A 19,005-nucleotide genomic window follows, 5' to 3' on the forward strand; every position below is an offset into this window, starting at 1 on the left:
ACTTTCTTCATTGCACAAACCATAATATGAAGCTACTGTGAGAAAACACATTCATTTGTTTCTTACCTCGGTTTGATGAGGCACAGGATTAAATCCACATTGATTACACACAGTGCTTTTGCATTCAGTGCAGGTCCTGTAGTTGGGAGGATCACTTTTCAGGTTCACCTTGCAGAGTGGACAGGCTTCAGGATGAAGTTTAGGGCTTTGATCAACTTGAGTAGCCTGAGCAGATTCCTTCTTTGTCGGGATCGTTGATGGTTTAGCTGACTGAGCGTCTCGGGGTTTGTTTTGTTGTTGCTTTTTATCTTCCTCTGTATGTGGTCTAGGAAGATTCGGTGAGTCCTTAGAGGCCTCCGAGTCTTTTCTGGAGGCAGGGGGTGTGGTGGTCCTGCCAGAGCTTTGGGAAACCGAAGAACCTTTTCGAGAAGTTGGAGGTGTTGTGTTGGGCTCATCCTGAACAGCTGAAATTAAATTGGATGCTGAGCTAAGGAACGAAGAACCAAAGCCTAGAACCTTACCAGAAACTGAAGAGGAGCCACCAGGTTGTGGAGAAGGAGACCGGGATCGAGCGCCACCAAAACCAAAACTGAAGAAACTTGACTCTTCTTTATGAGGCTCGTTGTTTGATGGTGGTTCACCTTTGGCTGAAGGAGCAGCAATAGCTTTTGCGGTCTGCTGCAGAGGTTTATTTTGTGGTGTTTGCTGTGACGGATGAGCGGCACTATTAGCTTTTGCTGCATTTGGGATAGGCTGGCCTGACACTATCTGCCCCTCTGTTGGTTTGGTTGGCTGGTTTGCAGACAGAGGCATCTGCTTACTTTGCGGGCCGTTGCTCTTTGCAGGGGAGGCATTGTGCATTCCAGGGTTATGGGATGGTGCGGAGCTCATGGGCTGTTGTTGGGCTTTTAGTGCAGGAGGTGCACTACTTTCTGTCCCTCCCAGAGCTCTCTGCATCTGGCAATTGAGGCAAAGCCACTCCTTATCCTGTATACAGGGAAGATCAAACATTTCAATTAAACAACTGTTAGTTTTTATCTCATTTTAATAAAAAAACATTAACACAGAATCAATTGTTTTCAAACATTAAAAACAGACAATGGATGTTTTCTTCAACTTCGGTCCCAATGGATGATTTTGATTAAAACTAACAGATTTCAACAATTAAGGTCATATTAAAACTGAACTGGAAACATTTTTAAAAGGCCATTATCATTTATGTTTGGTACTTTTCAAATGTAAAACATCAAACTGATCAAATAGTCATGTGTCATATGTTGTTGGAAAGCTCTCAAAGAGTAGAACACATTTGCCGCATTTTCGCTTATAACTTCACAAGAAATAAGTGCAACATAACATATCATTACTGAGAGGAGGTGATTATCTTTCAATCGAGTCCACACACAAGATAATCAGATGTATAGATCATTAGATAATCCACATGAAGCACAATGTTACATATGACCACCAGAAGATGGCGCCAAACACATGACACAGACTCAATGATGACTCAAATGACACAGAATGAAACTCATTCTGTGAAATCTCATGACTAAAATCATGTCTGCATGCTGTGCAAACCTTTAGTCATTGTTGTGTTTGCATGTGTAATTAGTTCTTATGTACAATTATTATCTTTTATTTGTTTGGAGATGTTTTTGGACACTATGATAAATTATTTTAGTAATGCTATAACTTTTGATCGCTTTTTTCATATCAACACAATTTTTCTCAGATACAGTTCTGCCTAAGAAAGAAAGTCATATGCATCTGGGATGGCTGATATAGTATGAGGGTAAATGATGAGAACATTTTCATTTTGGGGTGAACTACCCCTTTAAGCATTTACCCTTTTAATATCCCATAGGTGAAACACTCCCTTGACCATTAAATGGTGATTAATAGTGATGGTGATAAATTAGTTATTGTATTAAAAGGGGGGGGGGAGGACGAGAGTAAACAAGGGCTTAAAAGGAGTTATGCATAGTGAATGTCACTGCTTTATGCATCATGCTAAGTACTCAATTTGTACATCTCATCTCGCTCCCTAGATCCCCATGCTAATAATCAGTATATCGTGAACATTCATTCGGGTACTGGCGAGGGTGTTGATCCAACATCACTGTATTAATGGTAAATGGTCTGCACTTATATAGCACCTTGTTGGTACCTTAGAGGTTACCAAAGCGCTGTACACTGTGTCCTAATCACCCATCCACACTCACACTCATACACCAATGACAGCAGAGTTGCCATGCAAGGCGCTAGCCTGCCGTTGGGAGCAACTTGGGGTTCAATGTCTTGCCCAAGGACACTTTGGCATGTCATGTGGGCCGGGAATCGAACCGCCAACCCTGCGATTGGCAGCCGACCGCTCTACCACCTGAGTAATTTAATAGTTTAATAGTTCCCTTTCTTGCACATTATGAATAAAAATAAAGATAATTACAAACAAACTTTAAAAAAAGACAGAAAATAACGGTTTGACATCATAAATTTACATTTGTGCTCCAACGTCTCGAGGAGGGAACGTTTCAGTGCACTAGAAATCTCCCTGGCCAGTGCCCTTACTAGTCAACTAGGGAGCTGATTGAGATGCATCCAATGTAAACTGAAATGTGTTAAGAATTGTTACTCACAGTTGAGTTTGGAGGACTAAATCCACACTGACTACAGACGACTGATTTACACTGTGTGCAGGTGTTATGGTTGGGCGAGTTCTTGGACTTCAGATTGAGTTCTGTGCTTTTACAGACTGGACAGAGGGATTTTTGTTCTGTTGAAGAAGGCCCTGACCCAGCTGCCCCTGCTGGATGATCCCCAAGTCCTCTTGGGCCTTGTTGCTGAAGTCCACCTCTGACCACACCCTGCTTAGGAGATCCACTTCTGCCCGTTCCGCCCCTGCCAACTCCCTGCAGTGGAAGTCCTCCTCTATCAGCCCCCGGCTGTACAGGTCCACCCCGTCCAGCAACTTGTGGAGAAGATCCACCCCGTCCAGCACCTTGTGGAGAAGATGCACCCCGTCCAGCACCTTGTGGAGAAGATCCACCCCGTCCAGCACCTTGTGGAGAAGAACCACCCCGTCCAGCACCTTGTGGAAAAGATCCACCCCGTCCAGCCGCTTGTGGAGAAGATCCACCCCGTCCAGCACCTTGTGGAGAAGATGCACCCCGTCCAGCACCTTGTGGAGAAGATCCACCCCGTCCAGCACCTTGTGGAGAAGAACCACCCCGTCCAGCACCTTGTGGAAAAGATCCACCCCGTCCAGCTCCTTGTGGAGAAGATTCACCCCGTCCAGCACCTTGTGGAGAAGATCCACCCCGTCCAGCCGCTTGTGGAGAAGAACCACCCCGTCCAGCAACTTGTGGAGAAGATCCACCCCGTCCAGCACCTTGTGGAGAAGATCCACCCCGTCCAGCCGCTTGTGGAGAAGAACCACCCCGTCCAGCTCCTTGGCCGCCTCTACCCACACCCTGTGAGGCTGGTTGGCCATTCCTCTGCTGTTGAGAATCCTTCTGTTGTGAAGGTCCTGGAGGCTGCTGTTGTTGCTTTTCCTCATCCCCAAAATGACTGAACTTGTTAACAGCAGAGGACATCGCACTGAGAGGATTCCCCCCACTCAGAAAGTTAGAGGAGAACATGTTGGCTGTGAAGACTGATGTAGGAGAGGGTTGGGGTTGGGGAGAGCCCAATGGAGGGTTTCTCACACCAGCTGCAGTAATCGCTCACATCTACCTCCAGTGTTGCTGAAGAAACACAAAAACAAAATGGACAGAGAGGGGATCCAGATGTTAATGTTTGAGTGGATACTTTTTCAATCCAATAACAATTGAAATTCCACAGGATGTTCTCACACAACAGGTGAAAGCTAGTAATTCTGTATGCATGACTTTACAGAGGATTCTTTACATTTTATTGGGCAAAAAGGAAGGGAATGGAATTGGAACCATAAACAATTACTTTAAACCATGTTTCGTTTTTAGAAAGCACATCTGTGAAACACATTTACTTTTACATTTATAGCCTAAGGCAGAATTCACAAGGGTTAAATGGGAAGGACAACGTCAATATTTCCATTACTTTCAGGAAATTCTTAGCATCTACTTTATATCAAATCATGCAAAAACCTTTTTTTCAACAACAATTTGATTAAAATAAAAACACAAGTAATGGGTAGTTGACATGACATGTCAAACAGCAACAGCAGTGTGTTGCAGTGACATGCAATAAGGGAGACCGGGGCTAGTCGGCACACTTTGTACTCAATTTCTCAGGGTAGGTTTAGGACAAGAATTTGGGTATATATTTGTGTATAGCCACAAACAAATGTTCACTATTTTATAGTTATTGCTCAGGACAGAAGGATACAGTTCAGTGAACATGTGTTGAGCATTTGTGATAACTTGCCCCAATAGCAGGGCATGTCATCATACTATTTGGGGAAAGCTGGCACAAGATGAGGGTGACGGGGGAACGTACATGTATCCCCAACATCACAGCCTTTACACATGTATTAAACGTCTTATAATGAGGTACAAAACAATTCATGAAACAACTGTTTTGGCCAACAAGTATCATATAATTGATCAATTGTGTAAACGTATGACATTTAAAACACACGTGACAGCATGCCCCGACCTGGAAAAAAACTGAAACAACACTTGTCCAAAGAACACATTAAAAGGACAGTTCACCCAAAAATGAAAATTCTCTCATCATTTTTTTTAAGGAATATATCAGCTCTTTGGGTAGTTTCAATGCAAGTGATTTTTGAACAGACCATAAGATTCCCGTTGTTAAATCCAGAAGGGATATGATAGGCAGGGGGAGGCTGAGTGTACCACCTTGAGCCGCTGGCGTCCCCCTTTACATGGCGGCCCTATGCATCGCATACCTTGCATATATGGTATTTGCGCCTCTGATGATAAGTGTAGACGAGAAACAAATCAATATTGAAGTCCTTTTTACTTTAAATTCCCACTTCCACATTCTGAAAGTGAAAGTTAAAGTGGAGATTTACAGTAATAAATTATAACTGAAATGTGGATCCATTTCTTACCCAAAGCGATTCAATCGCTCAGAAAATATGGATTTAACCACTGGAGTCATATAGATTACTTTTATGCTGCCTTTTTTGGGCTTTTTGTTCAAGATTGACTTGCATTGAAAGGAAGAGCTGAGATATTCTTTTAAAAATCTTTGTTTGTGTTCAGCGGAAGAAAGTAAGTCATACACATCTTGGGTGAACTATCCCTTTGAACCATTTTGTAATAATCTGCATTCATAATAGTTGACCTTTGGCTTAATGTATGCCAGTGTGGTTGAATTATGTTCGCTTTGCAGTTGTGAAAATCTAATTTGAAGGTTGAAAACCTAATATAACAGGGATTTTGTACTAGGTGTTTGAAACCAACATACAAAACCTCTGCTGGATAAAACACACACGCCATTTTTTATGACCTTATATTAATTGCATATAATATTTGTACTTTTATAACATTCCCACTGCATGACTATTTCATGAAATGTCATCTATTTACATTGAAACATTTTAAACTAAAATATCTATAAAAATAAAAAGCGAATCTCAACTTCCCTAAGGCACTTTTGCAAATGCAACGACACTTCTAGAACACCTGTTGTCCATCTGCATGTGTAATAAAGCTGCGATTAGATGTAACAGATGCAACAAACTCCACACTATGTTTTCTCTAGAAGCTGTTTGTTCGTGTAAAGCATGACTGCGCTCCTTGTAATTGACAGTGTTTGGACGGTCCGTTTCAGCACCACGGACAGCTCACTCTCTCCATGTGCGCGCGCGGCTCGTGCATCGCGTTTCCTCATGTCTCTCTTTCAGCGTGAACGCCATTCACAGCCGCAACTCTATGCGGAGACATTTATGATGCGAAACTCCAAAGGCCAGCGAGTTTTCTGTGTGCATTGATTCGTTAATATACCTCCTTTTTGTTTTCTCAGATGAGCGCGCGCCCTCAAAATTACAAACGCACTCGAGCTCATGATCATATAATCACGCGGTGCACCTGATATGTGCTCTATGGTGTTAAATATCATCAATAAGGTTCTCCAACAGCATTACAAATAAAAAGTGTATTAAGATATTATTATTTTCGGCAGTATCCACTCAAGTCTGGAAAGCTGAATGCTGCAACGCTGATGAAAAATGATGAAAATATGACCATCAAATATCGCGAAATAATAACAAATAGTGCTAATAGTAATGCAAAATACAATTCAGCAAAATAAAACCTAAAATGAACGTTAGGACCATACACTAACGTTAATGCAACGTTCTGTGTTTGATAGGAGAAACCCGCTCGTCGGCATATGTGTAAAACCCAAATTGTCTGATCATCAACTTAATGCCTATAAAAGCAGGAAAGAATTGACAGTCACACCATTTAAACGCTGGCATGCATCTTAATGTTTATATTCAATGCATCGTAGTAATATATAGGTTGGTTATTCGATAGAAGTATGTCTAACCTCTCGGTTGTAGATGATCAATCTCAGACAGTCACGATCTGCAGTGATCATTGTAGACGGATCACTCCACTCAACATCCATTCAAACGAGAAATGAAAGGGCAAATGTGATAAATGAATGCACAAATCAATCGGAGAGGATGGAGGTTGCCTTACTGCCCTTGATTAAACACTGTCGGAGTATTTCTCCGTCCTGATCACAACAGCCGCATCCTAACATACAGACCAGAAGCATGTCGCTATACTATCACAGAGCCTCAAACATGCCACTATAATAACACTGAATGTCCAGAACATCTGATGGAAACCGCAGCCTACCTCACAGCACACGAGCATCCCCGTTTATTTGCCCATTTTCTCTCGGCGGATGGAGGTGACGAGGATCTGAGGACATCCCCGCGTTCACAATTCTCCCCACTGCGCATGCGTCGCATATGACACGCGATCAGCATACATCACCTCCAGAAAATTGAATTTAAAGCGACACAATCATTCGTACACGACAAACAGATTGCTGTAGCGTCCGTGTGCTCGGTCATCCGGATGAGCTTCAGTACTGGCAGGGCAAAACTACTGTCTCACGTGCACAGATGTTGACTAAATTGTATTTTTCTCATCTGTTTTGTTATTGGTTAATTTTATATGCTAGAAAATATGGCCTGAAAATATTTCAAGCAATAAACATTAAATGACCACAGTATGTACAGTACACCGATTAGCCACAACATTAAAACCACCTGCCTATTACTGTGTAGGTCCCCCTCGTGCCACCAAAACAGCGCCACCATCCACAGAACTGCCGCTCACTGGATGTTTTTAGTTTTTGGCACCATTCGGAGTAAATTCTAGAGACTGTTGTGAGTGAAAATCCCAGAAATACTCAAATCAGCCCGTCTAGCACCAACAATCATGCCATGCTCCAAATCACTGAGATCACATGTTTCCCCATTCTGATGGTTGATGTGGACATTAATATTATAATTATACACTGTATATATATATATATATATGCATGCATACACACACTGTATATGTACTGTAAGTAGATCAGTTCCACTCGTTGTAGTATTACGTGTTCATCTAACATACATGTATGAAATAGTTTTCACAACAACAAAAATATTTATTTTGATTTTAAAGCCTAAATTTGGCTACAGTAACATTTACATTTACATTTATGCATTTGGCAGATGCTTTTATCCAAATCGACTTACAGTGCACTTATTACAGGGACAATCCCCCCGGAGCAACCTGGAGTTAAGTGGCTTACTCAAGGACACAATGGTGGTGACTGTGGGGATCGAACCAGCAACCTTCTGATTACCAGTATGTGCTTTAGCCCACTACGCCACCACCACTCATTAGGTGCTAGTTAGTTTGGGACCAGATGTAGGTTTATAATTAATCCACCTTTCATGCTTTTTAATGGTAACCAATCGAAATACTTTAAAAATAGCCATCGGGCTATTAGTGAGCTTAGTGAGCCACATTCATGGAATGTGCCATACATGCATTTTCCTGGATGGACGCTGCTACAAGGTCACGTTAATACATTTAAGGTCAACTGCAGCCATTATAAAGAAACTCAGTGGCAATGCATCAGTTCTCCTTCAGATTCACCGAAAATATGGACAGTTCATGACAATTCTCGCTTGATCTCTCTCTCGCTCTCTGTGTCTGCTTGTCATGTTCTGTGTTTACTCGCCTAACTTACATGCTTCATTTGATTCTCAGGCAGAGAGAGAGAGAGAGAGAGAGAGAGAGAGAGAGAGACATATTTTCTCTGGCTGTATTATAGGTTCAGATATGGTCCTGGGAGGATCTAATGTGCTCCACTGCTAATGGTCAATCCATAAACGAGCATCAGTGCCGCCATGCCCACAATTACCTGAGTTTTGCTGGCCATCTGTAACTAGCACGTATCTCCTATTTCTTGCCTGCCCTCTAAAAACAAAAAGGTGTTTTGCTTTACCAAACAACACGCAACGATGACGTATGCAATTGTTTGGATGGTAAAATATGCTCATTGTTCTGTTTGTTTGAGCATCCTGACACAGCAAGACTGCCTGCGTGTGAAAGCCAAGGCAGCTGCCCAGTCGGTCAGCTGATCTTTAGTGACTACATAAGCTTTCCTACAGATGCACATTACTTTAAGCATTAAAGTCCACATTGTCAAGGACCCGACGTTCCTTATAAGTGCTAATCTTTTTTCTTCTTCAGGGTTCAACCTGAGGTAAACTTGTACCTGTTAAATAATGATCAAATCATTTTATGGACTCATTCTCTCTGTCTTTCAATTTTCCTTTAGATTGTCTAGTAGTTGCATGTGGCCGTCTACTCAGTCACAAGCTAGACTGATAGTTGGATCGAGTGCATATAAATCAGCAGTGCTTGGCCTGCAGCCCAGGTGAGTTTTCAACAAGAAAGGTTTGATTCAATACATTAGACCGGAGCCTGTCACCCTGCAATGCACTGAACAAGAGCCTTCCCAACAATCAGCAAACTAGCTCCAGCATAGATTGTACGAGCCGCACCTCTCAAAGGAGAAAGGCCAAAACCGTAAATGCCATTTACTCCTTTCCAATGCAACTTAAATCTCATCAGTTAAGAAGAAGTCTGCCATTATTCTGAGCTATGGTCCAGCAATGTTTTTTGGAAAATTCATATATCACCCCTCTGTGCAGAGTCAGATGTCATTGGGAGAAATGTCTCTTGCGGCAACGTCAGCAAGATTGTAGATACAACATTTAAGGACTAATTCACCCACACATGAACATTTTGTCAACATTTACTCATGTCCAAACCTGTGTGATTTTATCTCTCCCGTGCAACACAAAAGATGACATCAAATATTTTCATCAAAAATCAATCAGTGTCTGTCACTTACTTCACATTTACTCCTTTTGTTTTCCACAAAAGAATGTAAAACCCTTGGAGCAGCAATTTAATAGTAAAGATGACAGATATTTTTACTATTTTTCTAATTATTCCTTAAAACCAATGTATAGGCCTTACACTGGCTTTGAGGTTGTTGGTTTGTGTTCGGTTAATAATCCAGGTTCAATATAACTAAAAAAAAAAAAAAAAAGTCATTTTTTTAAGCCCATATTTATAATGTGTTATAAAGGCATTATTATGCATTAGTAACATATAAAACACCTTATAATACGTTATAACTGCTCATAATATTTATAACTACAGTTATAAGTAGATTATAAGACCCCTTTTCATAGTTATACTTTAGTGTATAATGTGTTATAACACAACATTATAACAGTTATTACACATCAGAAGTTAATAAAGTTAATGTTATAAATGCTTTATAGTGTAAACAGTTAAAAGACTTTATGATCATATTATAAGTGTTCTTTATCTGCTTTAAATTACAAAATCAATATCGTCTTATAAACAGTTATAACATAAACTTATAACATACAAAACATTACAAGTCAAACTTATATCATGTTATTTATAGATAAGATGCACAAACATTAAAGTTTATTGAATAGAGTTCAGTATAGAGTCAGTTTGATTATTATTGGCTACATGTGATCAACAGACATATTTAGAGTTTCTGATGTATTTTAACTTCGTAGCTTTACACGTGTTTTACATAATATCTCAAAATATACATTAAATGTGTGTTATTTTATATTTTGTGCATGTGTAATGTTTATAACATCCAGCATGACTTATAATGTCTTATAACCACTTAAACATATCTTATAGATGTTTATAAGAAGACATTACTTTTGTCACTTTACGTAAAGATTACCTTATATAGACATATTACACATATATATTTAACACATTATAACATGTGCAGATAAAACTGGATGTTGCTTGTGTTATGATGCATTATACTCTAAAGTATAACTATGAATAGATAAGTATTATAATGTATTATAATTGTGGTTACAATTATTAATGAGAAGTTATAACGGATTATGAGGTGTTTTATGAGACATTAATAATGCATAATAAATATGGGCTTCATTGAAAGTGTTACCGCAAAAAATACTCACTGTTCCAGAAGTATAGCCACAAGACGTAAACAATATGCATGTTCACATGATTTTAGTGCCATAAAATTAGGGATTTACCAGCATTGGGTCTTTACCAGATTACTATACGTTTGAAACAGTGAGTATTTTAACATTTACTGATTGACCCCCATTGAAAGTGTCTCACATTTGTGCTTTTTTTTTTTTTAAGAGAAGGAGGGACGAGTCGAAATACTTTTTTTGTGGTAATCAATAAATGTTCTTAATTGAGCGTTACTTGTATTGAACGTGGAACATTCCGTTAATGCATTTCATTTCTACACCAACACGCTTAAAAATGTGTTTTAATGTGGTGCATGTGAGAGCTAAGATACAGTAAAATAGTAACTAATCATCTGGAAATGGCAATAATGCGATAATGTCACCATTAAGATGGAATTCTATTCCGTAAATGTGGAATTCTGCCACTCAGCAGAGAGAATTCCACCCTTCAAACACACCGAGAGAGTCACATTACCTCAGAGCCCATGAGAGAGCAGTGTGTGTGTGTGTGTCATGAGTGAGCGAGTCGTGCAGGGCTTCAATCCCACACGCTTCACTCTCCCACTCGGCCGGTGCATCATGTGATGGGGGAGGGCTGCATGCGTGTGTGTGTGTGTGTGTGTGTGTGTGTGTGGTGCTGATTATGTGTTGCGTCATATGTGGGAAAGTGTAAACACTAGGAGGCTGGAATCATTCTACCTCTCCCACCATTTGTCTGTGTGTGTGTGTTTGTGTGTGTTTGTGTGAGTACACACAGCCAGATTGGATTGAATATTTCTCTTGTCATTGTTAGAGTACCATTCTCAGCAGCAACTGGAACATATTATGCTCTGATGTTGCTCTTTCATAGCTCAGGAGACGTACTGCTGAAGTGTGTATTTTTCTCTCCTATCTCAGTTTAATATTTAGAGACAACTATAAATAATCCATTCATTGTTTGATTTCAACACTGTGGCACTCAAAACAGTGCTCTGTTTGTTTGAGCATTCTTTGCATCGAAAGTGAATCGATTAATGATTTATAGATTTTCGATTCTATTCAAAACGTTTGTGTGTGCGTGTGTGTGTGTGTGTGTTTGTGTTTGTGTGTGTGTTAATTCAGAACGATTCGATACACATATATTTTTTATGCATTTATAGGATTCTTTAAATACTTCCCCTAATGTGTCTTCTACCAAAAAGTACCTTGAAAGAACAGTCTATATAGAAAACAACAAAAAAGCAATGTGCTTATATAATATTTTAGAGCTGAGCATAACTTTGACACAGGGCTGGACTGTAATCTGGCATCCGGGCATTTTCCCGGTGGGCCGACGCACTTTGGGGCCGAACAGGTGCGGACTGGCCATCAGGAGTACCGAGAGTGCCGGTGTGTTGGCCACGAAAGGGGCCGAATGGGTCGCGATAAGCTAAATTGAGCCGCCACGTTCTGCAGAAAGGACAGTGAACCGCCCCCGCTCAAGTTTGCTGATATTTCCAGGTTTTACATGAACGTGAGGACCCTAAACGAATCCAAATATTACAACATTAAAGTAACATCATCTGAATAAATAAAGTTTTGCACGCCTTTGCATTTGCAGATATAGAAAAGAGACAAGCAATATCAACGAGTTGACCTCAACTTAAATGTTTTGTGCACCCCAACTAAACAATGAAAGCGTTTTATTTCAGCTGTATCGATGGATCGAGCGTGTTTGACTCGAGACAAGAGTGCTGCAAGCTGACGTTTGCTCATGTGATTTGTGATTCTCAGTGGCCGTCCTGAGGAAAGATCACGTATGAGTTACGGACAGAACGAAGAGCGGGCGCGATCCCGTCAAGGGCGACGGAAGAGTGCAGCGGGCGACTGTGAAGGGAAAGTTGTGAGGAGTGTTCGAGAACCATACCGCACATGTAACTCATTTTATATTTGTACATTTTTAAATATTGCACACTGTTTTGGTGAGTCACGCTTTATCTTATACTATTTACGGTCCAAAAATAACAATTCTCAATTCAAAAATCATATGTTAAGATCGATGCATTTGAATCGGCAGAATTAGCAATCAATGCATCGAGAAAACAAGTAAACCGTTACATTCCTACGGCCTGCCCAACACAGCAACACTGGTTCAACCAATGGCGTCAGTTTTGGGCGGGACAATCCGTTTCTCTGACAACAGAGTGCAACAGTCCGGTTCCGGAAGTAAAAATCCCATTTATTTATCCCATAGACGAATTGATTTTCAATGATAACTTATAAACCTTTAAAGACAGACCTAGCGTGAGCTAAGAGGTTGTTCATCGATGGTACATGCTTCCATTGAAGACATCCGTCTGTTTTATCTCAACTTTATTGTTTATGTATCGTGTTTGATAGCAGGATTCATGGTAAACAACTACATTACCCATGGTACATCAGAGAAAGATCCACCAATCAGAGAACCGCAGCCAACTAAGCCTCCAAAATGTGCCTCGGAGCAACCGCCCATTACCATGATGCATTGCATTTACATTTACGCATTTGGCAGACGCTTTTATCCAAAGCGACTTACAGTGCAATTATTACAGGGACAATCCCCCCGGAACAACCTGGAGTTAAGTGCCTTGCTCAAGGGCACAATGGTGGTGGCCATGGGGTTCAAACCAACGACCTTATGATTAACAGCCCTGTGCTTTAGCCACTACGCCACCACCACTCCCATTGCGAATGACGTAATTGAGTTGGTCTCCCTGCACCCTTAAACTACTTATATATTTCTACATATCAGAATATTGCATTGCTTCTATATCATTGGCAATGCTTCATGGGATTGTAGTTTGTGCCCTCATGAAACACGGTAAGTACACTGTGTTGCACCTTTGTCTTTATGTTCAATTTTCAAATACTTTTTTTGCCTCAAAAGAAAATTTGCGATGTTGCCATTCTATTTGGTAATTCTAATGGTGCAAACTGCACACGTCACCTTTAATGGGTTTCTCAATTATGTTTCATTCAGGTATCAACTTTCAACCAAGAAATAAAAAGAGACTCAAATGACACAATCGTTGACAGTCTGAGACACGGATGAGATCTCTTCTAAAACTCTAGCAGAAATATTTGCAAGATTTATTGCAAGCTTAATTTAAACATGGAGTGGTCGTGGCGTAGTGGGCTAAAGCACATAACTGGTAATCAGAAGGTTGCTGGTTCAATCCCCACAGCCACAACCATTGTGTCCTTGAGCAAGGCACTTAGATACATGACACAAGAACGGATGTGTAGGAGTTTTACAACAGAATGCAGCGATTGAACAATCAGTATCAAGTCTAGTCAATGTATGTAGATTTATTGAGTTTATTTCAGGTGTAGCTTCTGTATTTGTTTGAGTGATGTGGAAAGGTTTCTTTTCTTCTCCTGTCAGCTCTACTGCTCCGCTGACCCTCACATGTTGTTTCATCAAGCATGCAGAAATCTTTTGACATTTGTCATGTCCTGAAAAAAGACTATTTGCACCCAGGTCTAAACTCAAAGATCAAACCGTATTGTACGTGTTGTTTTTGTTGCATGGGGCGTAACATCAGCGAGACTGTGCCTTTTCGACCAGGGTTCGTTTGTCACATTATTTTTCCCATTGTGTCTCTCTTAATATTTTCTTTAATACTTCTTATAATAATAATTACAAATATAAATGTAAGGTAGAAGGTATTACTGTTTCACTACAGCAATATTGTAGTAACCATAATTTTTTGTAGGAAAATTTAATGCAATTAACAATGGTGTTACTTAGTAATATGGTGTTTATATAGTAACTATGTATTGATGTCCAAAGGGGGGCGCTATATCGCAAAAAAGATTGCGATTAAGTATCCGTATACATAAGTCAGGCATATGAGGTGTCATTTGAAAGATTAGAATCTGAACTGTTCAGAGATATTCATCACTTCTGCATTTATGTTACTTAAAATATCAAAATAAGGCATCAAAACATTTGTGATGAAAAATAGCGCCCCCCAGAGGTAATAGGGTCAAAATATAAAATATAAGTCATTCACATATCACCTAAATGGACATGTCATATATCAAATAAAAGCTCTCACTCTCAGGAATATGACTTTATAGGTTATTTGGTTGCCTTAACACCACAGTTCAAAAGATTTTCAAAAGTGAAATGTGAATTCTGAAAGACATCAAATACAAACATCTCAATTATGCTCTGATAACTGCTATAGTAAGCCACAAATAGCCAAAAACTTTATATCTGCTTTTACCTTCAGCAGTTGTCTAAAACATGAGCCATTATTTTCCATGTCTGTGAGCATGCTTGGCTGTATGATTCAAAGTTATATCTTAGATGACAAAATATGTCATCCAGCAGGAATAGCATGCTAATCAAATCATCAGAAAATATGTTCATGACTAGTGTTTATAAAATATCTTAAAAAATGTAATGATTTCAGCTTTCTAATGACATCTAGATTGAGCTTGTAGTCCACTCAGAGGCTGAGATGTTCAATGAAATAATGAGGGTGTTGCTTCAACTGAACATTAGACTGAATGTCTATGGACGAGCACATCTGTGAGGGGTAAAATGCGTTAGAGCCTACAGTTCACATCTGTTTATTGTGAAGGAACGTGATTGAGGAAAACATTCTTTTCCAACAATCACTGCTTGAACAAAGTTGAGCGTGGGTCCTTTTCTGCATATCGCGCCACTGTTTTGTGGTCCGTTCTGCATAACGCGACGGCTCATTTTTGCTTGTCGCGGCCCATTCGTTTCCAGGCACACCCACTGGCCTGCTCGGTTCTCCCGATGGCCAGTCCGCGAAAATGTCCGGTATGCCAGATTACCAGTCCAGCCCTGGGTGCAAATAATATATGCCAGTATTTACACAAGGGCGCAAATAGCATCTGCCAACAAATATTCTCTCTATTTGGATGATTCGGTGTCTCAGCCTCACACATGCACAAACAAATGAAGTTATACTGTAGAAATGGGTGCAGGTGTACCAGAAATACACATATACCAAACAAGGTCATAATCAGATGGACAGAAACACAACTACATAACCTGCGCCAACAGACACAAGGCTTTCCATCAACAGAATTTATAACTTTGCTTAATATATTAAGGTAACGTATATAGTTTCAGCACCACCAAGCTTCACCAAATTAAACTGACCCTTCGCCAAGACCTGCCTTTAGTGTTGTCCAATCCTAGCAACTTTTGCCAATTTTATCTGGCATGCGTGTCAAGAATGTTTAAGTGGTTTCAAGCCGAATTCACAATAGCACAATAAAATCACAATGGTATGCCATTTTAACATGGTATCAAATAAAAAAAATATAACGTAAAATAAAAATGCTTTGCAATGTCACTCTTCATTCCCGCTCACGTAAAAATATCCATTCAGTTTATTAAAACAGCATTTCACGGCAGTCTCACATTCATTCCTATTGGAAGTTCTGCAAAGATTGTTTGAGCGAATAGCGGTAAAGGAAGGGGGCGGAGCTTAGCAAAGGATCAATGCAAAAACTATTGTTTTCAAACAGGTTTTCATCAGACCGTCCTCTTCTTCCATTGGTTGATCAAACAGATAACCCCGCCCCAAACTTACGCCATTGGTTGAGCTTAGATTGTCATGTCTGCTTGGATGGTTAAATAAACAGCCAAACACAGTGTTTACAGTTTTCATGAACATCAATCAATGCATGAGTCATGACTAACTCATAGTTGTCACTGCATATTAAACTGGATAGAATCAAGTATATGAGCTGATCTGAATAATTTATGTGCCACAAAATGCAGTATTTCATAACCAAATTCAGTTGCACTTAAATGCATTTTGTGGACAAATCCCTGTGCATTTTCTGACATGCAAAGGTCTTCAATTCGTGCACTAAATTAAAAGCTGACTTTGCAATATTGTTAACAAAATGCAACTGGTGTTTGTCTTTCTATGCATAAAATGTGTTAAAGTGTAATTTAATTATGTCTAATTCATTCAGTCCACAAAATTAGGCATTGTGCACTTCATGCCCCATACAAATGCTGATATTAGTTGTTGAATGCTTTAATCTGTCTTCTTTCTGTCCTGCTGTGTCACATGTGTGTACACACATACAAACAGGCAAACATGCACACAAACGACTCTGCATGTGGAGCACAGCATACGGTCAGGGTGTAATCCACACTGCAACTTGATCACACACTGTTTGCCAGTTTCATTAAATTTAAATATCTTCCCTGGAGAGGAAAAAGACGGACCGTTGTGTCCAGCCACCTGCCATCAATGCACAAAATACATTTGTGCAAACCAAGCTTGATGCAAATGTAATCTTGCATTTCTATAATGTTACATTCTTGAATGCATTATTTAAACTGAATATGTATTCTATCAAAATACACTCATTTAAGATTGAAAAAATGACACACAATTGCAATCACTTACCTAATCAAGGTTATTCCCAACAAATAAAGGTTGAACACATGCACTCAAGGCAAGTCCATGTGTTTATTGGTGTTCCTCTGTGTCTGTGAATTCCCTTATAAAACTGTTAAATCCCAAATACATCAACATTCCTCCTCGTCATCCATGTTCAAAGACTGGCACTGCACTGGCGCCACTAACTCTGATTTTCCCCACCACTGACCATCACCAACTCTCAGCCTAAAAATACTCTTAAAGAGACATCATCACTCACTCTCTCTCTCTCTCTCTCTCTCTCTCTCTCTCTCTCTCTCTCTCTCGACCAGGGACTGCCCCTAATCTCCTCCGGCTCACACGGACCAGTCAGAAGCAGGCAGGAAATCAGTAGTTGTGTGTAGTGAGAGAAGAGAGAGACAGCTGTGGATAGCAGATAGACAAGAATCAGTAGGAGATTATGTGGTTAAGGGATGGTGTCCTGTATTTGATGGCTTTTAGGAAAAATATCATGACCAGTCCTGCTTATGTTACACAATATACTGCAACAACGCTTTGGCAACATTGCATTAAATTTTGCGGTGTTTTAAGGTTGTGTCATTTTTTTTAAAGGTCTCTTTGATATTCTGGTTCTGTCTGAAATTGGATGCGATTTTTGCAGACACAAATCATGATCACTGAAATGCAACAGTAGTAGTCTGTTGCACAATCAAATGTGGCACGAGTTAAGCCGCTGTCGCGCTACACTTTCACTTCTAATTAAATGGAAAAAATAAAATGTAATGAAATGTGATGGTCTCGCAGGGACTTCTTGGAAAGCCGATTATAGTTTTTTTTTTACTGTAACTTTAATTATAGTTTATCATAAACGTACATATATTCTCTTGTTGAAGGATTAGTTCACCCAAAAATGTAAATTCAGTCATTGTTTATTCACCCTTGTGTTGTTATAACTGTATATGACTTTCTTTCTTTTTTGAACACAAAAGGAGAAATTGTGAATAAATGTTGTGCTCAGTGATGTCATACAATGGCAGTTTATGGTGACACCTCTTCAAGCTTCAAAAGAACACAAAAGTATCATTCAGAAGTCTAATTAATTATTCATGAGACTCATGATTGTTATGAAAGTATACGATAAGATTTGATGAGAAACAAACTGAAATCTAATGCAGTATTTAGTAACAGCAACAGTTCATGAATCCCCCTCATGTCATTGGGGCGTTCAAGTGAAAACTCGTTTTGTTTATGTAAAAACAGGTCCTCTACAGTGATTGTGACAACAGAACACAACACAGCTGCACACAAAACAGAGAACAGAACTCACTAAACATGTCTGAAGAGTTTGTAGTCCAAGAATCGATGCATTTCTATGCCCAGCCTTATTTTCTGGAAAGTTTTTGGACCGGTTAGGACAAAAACTCTGATTAATATACAAAATATTCCTTTTATCACGTGTCGTTTACCATCAGGTTAGGACACAGTGTGACTGTGGCTGCCGGGAGCCTCTATGTTTCTGATTGATTTCTGAATGCTCTGTTAAATAATAATAAGGCTGGGCATAGAAATGCATCAATTCTTCAACTACAAACTCTTCAGACATGTTTAATGAGTTCTGTTCTCCGTTTTGTGTGCCGTTGTGTTGTGTTCTGTTGTCACTAGTGCTGTGAAGGACCTGTTTTTAGATAAACAAACGAGTTTTCACTTGAACGCCCCAATGTCATGGGGTGGCTACATTAACTGTTGCTCTCATGCACTATCAGGAGATCAACGGACAGTGAACATTTTCACTAAATAACACATCAGATTTCAGTTTGTTTCTCATCAAATATTATCGTAAAATGGCGTACCATAAACTGCCATTGTATGACATCACTGAGCACAACATTTATTCACAATTTCTCCCTTTGTGTTCAGAACAAGAAAGAAATGTATATACAGTTATAACAACACAGGGGTGAGTAAACAATGACTGAATTTTCAATTTTGGGTGAAAAAATAATCCTTTAAACGTATTGTACATTTTTCTTGTTAATTATACAATAAAACCATACTTTTTACATCTAAAAAAAC

At 39.6% G+C, this 19,005-nt stretch overlaps 1 protein-coding gene across 2 annotated transcripts; it reads right to left on the bottom strand.

Annotated features, from left to right (window-relative positions):
- Nucleotides 1-862: 862 nt before the first annotated feature.
- On the bottom strand, nt 863-17,086 carry LOC127661956 (uncharacterized). Of its 2 annotated transcripts, none has more exons than XM_052152948.1 (3): nt 16,960-17,086; nt 2,640-3,746; nt 863-987 (listed from the first exon to the last, which is right to left on the bottom strand). In XM_052152948.1, the coding sequence occupies exon 2, from the start codon at nt 3,557-3,559 to the stop codon at nt 2,729-2,731; it is 831 nt and encodes a 276-aa protein (XP_052008908.1). In that variant the 5' UTR covers nt 3,560-3,746; nt 16,960-17,086; the 3' UTR covers nt 863-987; nt 2,640-2,728. The 2 variants fall into 2 exon arrangements, with proteins under 2 accessions (XP_052008908.1, XP_052008907.1); XM_052152947.1 differs by lacking the exon at nt 16,960-17,086 and adding an exon at nt 6,822-6,910.
- Nucleotides 17,087-19,005: the final 1,919 nt, after the last annotated feature.

This window comes from Xyrauchen texanus, chromosome 21 (assembly GCF_025860055.1).
Source record: "Xyrauchen texanus isolate HMW12.3.18 chromosome 21, RBS_HiC_50CHRs, whole genome shotgun sequence".
NCBI classification, from domain to species: domain Eukaryota; kingdom Metazoa; phylum Chordata; class Actinopteri; order Cypriniformes; family Catostomidae; genus Xyrauchen; species Xyrauchen texanus.